Source organism: Prunus mume, linkage group LG8 (assembly GCF_029339155.1).
Source record: "Prunus mume cultivar Tortuosa linkage group LG8, ASM2933915v1, whole genome shotgun sequence".
Lineage (NCBI taxonomy): Eukaryota > Viridiplantae > Streptophyta > Magnoliopsida > Rosales > Rosaceae > Prunus > Prunus mume.
This window is the reverse complement of record NC_142705.1, coordinates 13,890,817-13,901,739: the sequence shown is the minus strand read 5'-3', so window position 1 is coordinate 13,901,739 and position 10,923 is coordinate 13,890,817. Positions and strand designations below refer to the sequence as shown.

General features: G+C 36.4%; 1 protein-coding gene across 1 annotated transcript; it reads left to right on the top strand.

Annotated features, from left to right (window-relative positions):
- Positions 1–1,857: 1,857 nt before the first annotated feature.
- LOC103339385 (uncharacterized) lies at positions 1,858–7,368 on the top strand. Its single transcript, XM_008242669.3, has 2 exons — positions 1,858–2,545; positions 6,397–7,368. The coding sequence occupies exons 1-2, from the start codon at positions 2,057–2,059 to the stop codon at positions 7,231–7,233; spliced, it is 1,326 nt and encodes a 441-aa protein (XP_008240891.2). The 5' UTR covers positions 1,858–2,056; the 3' UTR covers positions 7,234–7,368.
- The last annotated feature ends 3,555 nt before the right edge of the window (positions 7,369–10,923 follow it).

The window sequence follows — 10,923 nt, the reverse complement described above, 5'->3', positions numbered from 1 at the left end:
CCAAGTCTTTACATACATGCTTAAGGTTTTCACCTTCATCCCCCATCCATCATACCTCATCACTAAGTTGGGCTCAATCTTGGCTTGACCATTTTGAGCATCAACACATACCATTGAACATTTGATTAGCATCTTCAATGCTACCACATTGGGCATACATTGTAATTACAGCATTACCTACAGTGGAATCGGCTTCAAATCCGGCTTTAATATTGTAAGCATGCATACTTTTCCCCCCTATATAAGCAAGCTTCATCAGCAGCTAACTAAGGAGTCGTGAATAAGTTATGAAATCTGGATTTATGCCAGCCAATCTCAGTTGACTAAATAGAATCATGGGATCAGCTTCAAGATCTCTTTGTGATCTCTTTTTTTATTTATTATTTCATAAAATAATATTTTATTACTTTTGTAAAAACTGGAGAATAGCTATTCAATTAACTATAGAATGGCAGAATTGTTAGCAGGGATATATATTTTTTGAGATCAATACGACGCAAAGATGTTGTTGTTAGCAGGGATATATAATATTTTAAAGATATTGTTGTTGAAAAACGTTTCGTTAGTAGAAGTCACTGGGTGCACAGATGCTTATCATCGTTGAGACTTTCTTGTTTTATTTTGATCTAAAACTAGTCTTTCTTATCTTTCTTTTTATATAATACTAATAAATAGTGGACGGTGGAATGACTAGAAGAAGTCCATCGGTAGGAAATTTCCTTGCGTTAGGATGCTTTACTCTTGGTTTGAATGCGTAGTGTTTGGGTCTTCTAGTCCCACTTGAGAGGAAAGGACAACTGTGCTACGATTTTTTTATTTTTTATTTTTTTTATTTTGGTCATTTTCTCCCAATTGGGACTAGAAGACCCAAATACTACGCATTGTTTTTCAACAACAATATCTTTAAAATATTATATATCTCTGCTAACAACAATATATTTAAGACTTGCATCGTATTGATCTCAAAAAATATATATCCCTGCTAACAATTCTGCCATTCTATAGTTAATTGAATAGCTATTCTCCAGTTTTTACAAAAGTAATAAAATATTATTTTATGAAATAATAAATAAAAAAATGATTCCTAAAGAATAGGCGGTGCGCAACAAACCAATCAATCTTTATAGATTGGTTTCTTTGTCTGTTCCGCAGCAAAGGATGTATGTAGGCTTGTGCCCACAGCCAAGCAACACAGATAATGCAAATAAAGACAAAAAAAATAGTAACAAGCATGTGAAGAGAAAAGATGAGAATCTTGTTCACTTCTCACGTATGTTCATCTTCTCCCAAAACAAACCAACGTGAGAATCAGATGTAATAGGGTGTGATTTTTTATGGGGTTTGGTATTTATATCACTCACTGAAAAGTCTCACAAAATACATCATTTAATGAAATACCTCAAAATCAATAAGTTTTTGAATACCACCGTACTTTTCTAATCTTTTGAAAGTCACAATCAATACCACCAGACTTGCAGATTGATAATTTTAAAATCCTAATTGAATACCATCAGATTTTTATTGATTACTTATAAATCATAATTGAATACCACTAGACTTTTAAGCGTAAAAAAATACAAATTTATAAATAAACCCAGACATGTATTTATAAAAAAAACCCTAACACTATTTAAACATAGAAACACACCCAAAATCAACCCCAAAATCAACAATTGTATATTTTTTGGATGCGTTTATAAATGAGTTTTGAATGTGTGTAATGATGGGTTTTGGGTGTGTTTATAAAGTGTTTTGGGTGTTGGATTTTTTATAATTTCAAATTTCCATTTTGGGTGTTTTAGTGAAACCCCCTAAAAAATCTATTAAAATCCTAATTCAATACACCCCCTTAAAGTCAATTTTCTCAACTGGAGTAGAGGGGTTGTTGTGGATCAATGCAGACGGAATCAGATCAAAGTGTGATAGTCGATACACCCCCTTAAAGTCAATTTTCTCAAGTGGAATAGAGGGGTTGTTGTGGATCAATGCAGACGGAATCAGATCAAAGTGTGATAGCGAAGGACAAGTGCAGTATCAGTGAGGAAGCGGATTCTTGATGAGAGAGATACAATACAAGCCCTCCGACGATTTCAAGTGCCTCCAGCTCCCGTGGAACCCAAATGAATGGCAGTTTGGAATCAGAGGCGCTAGGGGAACTGAATTCGAGGGTGGGATTTATCATGGGCGGCTCCTGTTTCCGGAGGAATACCCATGGAAGGCTCCTTCATTCATGTTTTTGACTGAAAATGGTCGCTTCAAAACTCAAACCAAGATCAGATTGAACTGGCAGTTATCATGGAGGGTGCGAGATGCTTTACTTGCACTTGTTGATGAAATGGACACCTACCCAGATGGTGAATTGGGTTCTATAAATTACAGTAAGGGAAAAAGGCGTGCCCTGGCCATGAAATCTCGTGAAGCAGCCCCAAAATATGGCACTTCTGAACGTCAGAAGCTAATTGATGAGATTCATCAAAATTTGCTAAGGGAGGCACCCGTTCCTGTTCCTCAACTCCAACAGACGTCCCTGGCACGGAGATGTCAGGTCAGCAATCCACCTGTGGATTATTTTAACTTCTCTTTCGTTCTCTCTTGCTGCAACTCTCTTCGTTTATTTTTATTTATTTGTCCTCCCTCTTTAATCTTTCTTTAGTCTATCTTCCAAACAGAGCTGAGAAAGTGTTTTTCCAATTTCAATGGTTAGTGAATTATCTAGATAAATGAGCGAGAGAGCCACGAAAACAAAACCAAGCCGAACAGTGGATTAATACCCATAAAAAATGGACAAAACAGAAAAAAAAAGTTTGAAAATCTGAGGAGGAAGGATAAGTTTGACATAGAAGATATATATGGATATATATTTATGTATTTATTTTTAAAGCTTAGGGTGCTTTTTAGGGGTGAAAAAAAGCTTGGACTTTTACCATCCAAGTTTGTCTTCGATAACAATTTGTAAGATTTCTGAGAGAATAGTTGGAGGAGGGTGGAGTCTGGCTGCAGAGAACAGAAGAGAAGATGTAACGACAAGTTAAAATAATTGACGAATGGCAAAAGTGTATTAGATTAGGATAATGAGTTGGATTGCTGACTGAACCTCCACTTTCATGCAATGGAATAGCAGTTTTTACTATGAGTGTTGTTAAACGAATCTTAAAATTAACTTTGTTATACCTTATGATCTAAGTGCACCTTAATATTTAAATTAAAATGTAAAATTAACTAAGTACACCACATTTAACTATCAAAAATATCCCTAGTACACCCTAATACATTCTATAACATAACTCAACCATTCTCCCTCTCTCTATGACACAGCCCAACTTCACCCTTCCCCTGCTTATTGCTAGCCAACCCAGACCCAACGAACATAAGGTTCTAATAAGCTTGGAATATCGTGTTGGAACCCATCTCCCTTCAACTAGTGGAAGAAGGAAAATGCCAAATTGGGTTCGTTTCTTAGACCGTTAAGGTTGCTATCAACCCCCAAGGTATCTAATTCAAAGAAGAAATAGGTAGGAGTTGTTGGAAGCTGGTGTTTGTGTTGCAAATAGTAACATAATTTGTCATCTGATTCATTAGAGGGTGAGGAGTTGGAGTTCAAATGGGCAAGTGTAAGAACCGTTTGGGAAGATGCCCACTTGAAACCACCAACACCGTTGATGAACATAAAATGATTATTGTTTTGGGTGGGTTGAATGCGTTTTCTGAGAAAACCAACTCTAATGGACGAAATCAACACATAAAGAGAATTTGGATGAGAGAGAGAGAGAGGTGGAGGGCGGTAGCGGTGGGGTTGGGTTGAATTAAAATTATATTTATTGCACAATTCAATATATTCTTTTTTGTCATTTTATATTGTTGCGTGATTCAGCTGCATAAAAATGGATTCAGTTGCTTCCTCAACTTGTGATACTCTTAAGTGCACAAGCCGTTCGGTAGTATAGTATATATAAATGCAACGTCGATTCCACAAGAATTGGTGATTGAATGATCCAATTCAGTTTCCCTACACAAGAACATGAAAGAAGGAAGAAAGAAACAGCAATAGAAACAAAAGAACATGAAAGAAGGAAGAGAGAAAATAAGAAAATAACTCAAGCAAATAAGTTCTCAAGTTCAATTTAGATTAACGGATTGATTCTAGCCAAAGTATGATTAAGCCATGGTGTTTGGTCCTAACTTTGTATTCCTAATTTGATTTATTTGTTGTCTAACCTAAGCATCAGGAATCCATTAAGCATAGAAGAATGTTTTAAACAACCAAACATGCATCTAATCCTTGTTATTGAATTTTCATACATACTCTTTCTATTCATAGTTTAATTTGAATTAAAGCATGGTGTCTACTCTTAATTCAAATCAAGATAACTAACATGCAAGCCTTAATGGTGATCAATCATTCAAACTAGCATATTAACTTATAAGCATAATGAATAAGAACAAGAACCATAATTGAAATTTGGAAACTAATCAAACTTAAATACTTAAGAAAAGAATTTACATTACAATGAAAAATAAATTACAACTACGAAGTAAAAGAGTTTTGTACAACAATTTAAAGAAAAACTTAGAGAATTTAGAAAAGAAATAGGTGTTTGAGAACTTGGAGGAGAAAGAAGAAAGTGTTTGACAACTTGGAGGAGGGAGAAGAAAGTGTTTGACAACTTGGAGAATTGTGGAAACGAAGGGAAAGATGTTTGAGAACATGGAGACTTTTGGAAGAGAAGAGAAGGTGTTTGAAGAATTTAGAAGAAGATAAAGGGGAAGTGTTTGAGAACTTAAGAGAATTTGATGAAGGAAAATTTAGTAAAAGGATTTTGTTACAATATTTGAGAACTAGAAAGGGAAACTAAGAGAATTTGAGGGAGATAAGGGAGAGGAGTTCTAGAGAATTGTTTGACCCCTTGGGGTGTGTTTACAAGTTTGGAGAACCTCACTATTTATAGGCCTAGGAGAAGTAAAAATCTAATTATACAATTGAGAGCACTAATCACACTCACTTCTCCTAACACACAATTGCATTTGAAAACAATTTCTCTTGTCTTTAGGCTTAGTGTTGCAGCTCACACTTCTCTTGTCTTTTGTACTCCTTCACCTTCTGAGGACATTCATACTGAAAATGTCCAAGTTCATGACAGTGGTAGCACTCCACAATTGATTTGTCAAATGAACCTTGGTGGCCTCTCCCTCTTCCACGACCTCTGAAACTGCCTCGACCTCTTCCTCTTCCTGGTGAATAAGTCTCTTGACTAACCTTTAGAGCTTGCTCTTCCATTTCATGACAGGTCATCTTTTCTACATGTACCAGCATACTACTTTGCAGTTCATCAATTGAAAGGGCATTAATATCCTTTGACTCTTCAATTGAACATACAACATAGTTGTACTTAGGTGTCATAGACCTAGTCAATGTTCGAGCAAAATAGTGAGTGACTGTATCTCCATTCTTCATTTGCAACATCTCGAACTCTTTGCGAAGAGCTTGCAGTTGTGCACGTTTGACTCTATCCGTGCCCTGATACTTTTTCTTCAAGGAATCCCAGATATCCTTTGCCGTATCCTTCTTCAAAATTGTCTCCAAAATAGCTTGATCAATGGCTTGAAACAAGTAATTCTTGGCCTTCAAGTCTTTTAGCTTCTGATCCTCTAAGGTTTTGAGTTGAGCTTCTGTCAACACTGTTCCTTCTGCATATGTTGTGATTCCATTCTCCACGAGACTCCAGTATTCTTTAGATCTCAAAAAATTCTCCATTAACATGCTCCAATGATTGTAGTGACCATCGAAGCGTGAGATTGATGGTTAAACAAAGCTGCTTCCTTCAGTCGACATTGATACTTGCTATGATAAGAGTTGCTGCTTTTCCTTGCTCTTCAGGCCCCAATTTGGAGCTCTAATACCAATTGTCAATATCTAGCTTTTAATTGAGAGAATGCAATACTTTATTAAATGGAAAGTGACTTTGAAATAGCCTATACAAAACAGAAAGTAGAAGACCACGACCCCATGACTAATCCCATGACTAACAGACACGACCCCATGACTAATCTCATGACTACAATCCCTAAAGTCAAGGGATCCTCCTAAAGAAAAGTTCCAACCTTATCTACTTCCTTATAACATGGTTTATTTCAACTAAAACTAAACAACTTTAACAAAATAGTAAATAACAACTTTTCACGTAAGGGCATTTTTGTCAAACTAGAAATTAAACACACTTAATCCAATATTCTCAATCCAAAATTACTTCATAAAATTTTCATAATCATTCTTCACCATAATATTATTTTTCATTGAAATATGAAAATCTACATTAAATTTTTTGGAGTATTACATTTTCCTCATCTCTTCGCTTTGTATTTTGAGAATAATTGCACTTTTTAAAGTTTTGTTAACAGGAAGAGGTGGTTGTGGATCGAGTCGGATCAACGCAGACGGAATTGGATCGAAGTGTGATAGCTGAGGAAAAGTGCAACATGGAGAATTCAGGGGAGAAGCGAGTTATAGAGGAGTATAATGAGATTGAATCCAATCCCTCCTACGATTTCGAGTGCCGCATACTCAATTGGAACTTATATGAATGGCAATTTGCTATCAAAGGGCCTAGAGGAACTGAATTCGAGGGTGGAATTTATCATGGGATGATCCAGTTTCCGGAGGGACACCCATCGAAGCCTCCTTCATTCATGTTTTTGACGGAAAATGGTCACTTCAAAACCCGAACCAACCTCAGCTTAAGGCTATTATCAAACTGGCAGTCATCATGGAGCGTGCAAAATGCTTTACTTGCACTTATTGAGGAAATGCCCACCTACCCAGATGGTGAATTGTGTTCAGTAAAATACAGTACGGAAGAAAGGCGTGATCTGGCCATCAAATCTCGTGAAGCATCCCCAAAATATGGCACTTCTAAACGTCAGAAGATAATTGATGAGATTCATGAAGATTTGCTAAGCAAGGCACCACCTGTACATGTTCCTGCTCCTCAACTGAGTCGTGTGCCCTCACAGGCCTCCAACGGCACAGGCGGCGGCTCTGTTGTTGGGAATATATTTTATGTTATCAATTCCAACCGGGTAGGAGTTGCTATGAATGATGCCCCCAACCCCATGATAACAAAACTTTTTTGGGGTTTCGTGTTTCTGGTCAATGCTTTTGGTTTTGTTATGTTTTTCGTCAATACTTTTTGTCGTTGGTCATACCAGGAGGTTACCAAGTCTGTACCGTTAGAGTAGGCCTTTTTTTTTTTTTGGGTAGCTTCTCCTGATTTAGGAAACTAATTGAAAACGAGCATTCTAATTTTCCACCGTGATTTCATAAAACCTTGTGGCCATAAGATGAGAGCAATTAATGAATCATTCAATTCTTGACTTTTCTTGCCTACATTACCAGTAGAGTTACTAGTCGTTAGCATCTTTGGCTTCTTTGTGCTTGCTATATTTTTGTTGTTGAATGTGAAAGAGGGGACAACAGCCAGAAGTTTGTATGCATATGTTTTTATGAAATTCTTGTCATGTGGGATGAAGTTAATGCCCTACAAGTATAGGAATTTAGGACAATATCTTCTGTTTAAAACTTTGTTGTCATAAGCTGAGACTGAGAGTAATGAATAATTCAACTCTGGGCTCTTTCGTATAAGTTAAAACCTCTCTCTCTGCTTCTACTTCTTGAGGCAATTGCGCTCTTTAAAAGAAAAGAAACATAGAAAGGGAAAATAGCAGTTTTAATTTAATCGTATTCACAATGCTTGATCTAATTTTTTTTGTTTGTTGTTGTTTCCCAGCAAGGGAAAATAGCATTTTTAATTTAATAGTTTCCCAGGAAAAGCAAAACACAGAGATCGACCTTCCTTCTTATGTCAATCTTCCTTTTTGTGTATTTGATTTTGCCATATGGGCTGGCTGGGTTGGTTGTTTTTGGAGGAAAATGGTGTGTGGATTTTGGTGCTATTTCAAAGGCAGAAAGAAGAATTGGAATAAGGAAAAAAAACAAGTGAAGGCATGAAGAAGAAGATGACGTGAGAGAAAAATGTTAATGCTCTTAGGAAATTGGGAAAACATAATGAAGAGAGAGAAAATATAATAGCAAGTTAATTAAAGTTAATTTTCATAAATAATTATTTAAAGAAAAAAAAATTGGTTTGTTTAATTTTAACCATTCATTGTAGTCTAATTAAATTACAATATAATTATTCGGATTATATTGAAGCCTGGTATACTATCTTCCTTCATCAATCTGAGGATTTTAGCCATTCCTTGTTCATTAATTTTGACAATAAGTTTAAAAGTCCTTTTCCCTATTGGTTCCTCCATTGGTGGGAAAAGCACGGTCCAGTTGATGAAATATTACAGCAGCTTCTTGATTGATCCACCATTTCACCAGAAAAGCCAAGTTCACCAGAGTTGATTTATTTATATACTCACAAAGGGTTTTCACAACAGCAACTAAGCAACTCTCGAATACAACTCTCAATGTTTACAAAGATGATTTCTCTTAATTTTTTCAAATAATCAGATTTTAACTCGGGGTTCTCTACTCGGCTTATTAAGTCGATTAACAATTCTTCCTGTTCTTCTGTTTAGTCGAGCAGAAATGGACTTCAACTGTTACAACACTTATCATGCAACCAATTTGAGCGTGGGTGAACTCAAGCTGTGAATCGAAAACCGATCGATTCGGACTCGGAATCGCGACTAAGGATTGATGCGGCTTGATTGAGTCTCGCAACTCCAAAACTTTTATCGACTTTTCTTTATCTTCATCAGTAATTTTCAATGCTTAATAGTGTATTTGACTTTGCACTCAGACGCATAATGACCGAATTTTTGACATTTGAAACATTTAACTTTACTCTTATCTTTACTTTTACTAGAGCGACTATTCTTTTGACTTTTCGGCTTTTTCGACCAACTTTTCTTAGGGGCAAACTTCTTTCGTTTGTAAAAATCACGAGAATCATCATTATGTCGAGAAAACTGTTTTCTACGAGAATAATGGCGATTCTTACGGAGATGACTAGGCTTATTCTTTCTAGACGGGGGAAGACTGGTAAGACCGTCATTCACGTAAATTTCCTAACTCATACTTAGCGGATTTTCTGTCGGACTGTATCTGTTTACCAATTTTGAAATCTATACACATTTTCATACCAACTTGATTAATTGTGCTTATAATATTACCATACGTTAAGCTATCCCAATCTATATGACCATGTTCATTACTGAGGGTGGTTCGGATCTTATGGGCGAATAAGTTTGGGAGTCCGTTAAAGAATTTTTCTTTCCAGAATGGCTGATTACTATCATCCCTAAGCATGACTCTAGAAATGAAGACATCTTTATACCATCTGAAATCAGACAACTTGGGGCATCTAAGATTACTCAACTGATCATGGATTCTAGCAGTGGTGTTGCTAGGGGTTCCAATGAAGTGCTCAATTATCGTGTAAAACAAAGTGTTGACTCCATCTTCTATACCTTGACCTATTTGCTCGTCAAAGATAGGGAGACCGTCTTTATTAAGTTTTACGGCGTGTATGATCAAATTTTTAGACTCAGGGGTAAGGTGCTTATCCCACCAATACCGAGTACCAGTAAATCCGGTGACTAAGGTACAATTTCGTATGCTGAAAGCGTGATTGGTGATGTAACTATTGGCGACCATGGACATGTGCTGCAACTTATTAAAAATTTCTTGTTCAGACAGACCATTTATGTTCCATTCATATAATTTGTTGGAAGAAACTGAAAACTGGGTTTGAAAGTTTCTTTCTTCAAATTGAATGTCTGAAGGAGTTGGTCTGGGGTACCAATTCTTAGTTAAACTGGTAGGACTTATATGTCGTTCTACTTTCTTAATTCTAGGTTCAACTTGGACTTCTAGGTTTCTAAAGGCTTGCTCTATTTTGGAAATGTTACTAGTTTCAGAATCTGTTGACATAGGCTCAGACTCAGAGGGGTTGACAAAAGAATCTAGTGTTTTAAGACCAGATTTTTCAGCTTTTGGGGTCAACTGTTCTAACATTTCTTCTATTTTCTTCATCGTGGGTTTGATCTTAAGAGTGGGACTCGACTTAAGATCTTGGAACTGAACTATCATTTTTTCAACTTTTAGCTTAGACTTGACTTCTGGAGAACTGACAAATCTATCAATTTTTGTTTCAATTGTGTCCAATTGTTTCCCTATGACAACTAGACTCTGGTTGGTGTAATTATTTTGTTCAATTAACCTTCTACTTTCATCGTTGCTTTCAACGGCTTTAAAAGGACTGGCAGGCATGAGGCTATTCCTATGACTAATTACTATGGCATCGACTGGTGGATGGCTAGACTCAACTACCGTTCTGTCTAATAATTTCCACTTTTCTTTTGTTAAAGTTTTTAACTCATTAGATATATATCGGCTTTCAACAAAATCAAGGTAGAAAATTTCAACTTTGGCTGACCGCATGTAATCTTTCCATTCACTAAAGATTTTATCGCGGGCATCTCTATCAGGGTAAGCTTGGTGGTAACTATCTCTTCTATGCTGATTATCTGGGGACTTAAGGTGCTGATTAAGGCGTTTCCAATCAATTACGAATTTTCTATTGAGAGTTCTTAATTGATTATCGACTATGAAATCGGACTGTGTGGGTGATTTGGGTGAGTCAGACTTATCATCTTGGTCAATTGGTACCTTGCCGTAACAAGGTTGATTTACCTGAGAGGATTTTCTCAGGGACTCAAGCTTGAAATCGATCATGGCCTTTTCTAACTCTAGGTCTCGTTCTAGAGTGGAAGACGAGGCAGTAAAGGAATGCCGAGCTGGGCATGCCTTTGCGACACAGGGTTGGCAATTGCAATTGGACATTAGACTTTCTTAAAGGCTGATTTTCAAATTTAATTTTAACTGTGCCGTCTAGGTATTGTTGGATATAGTCTAAA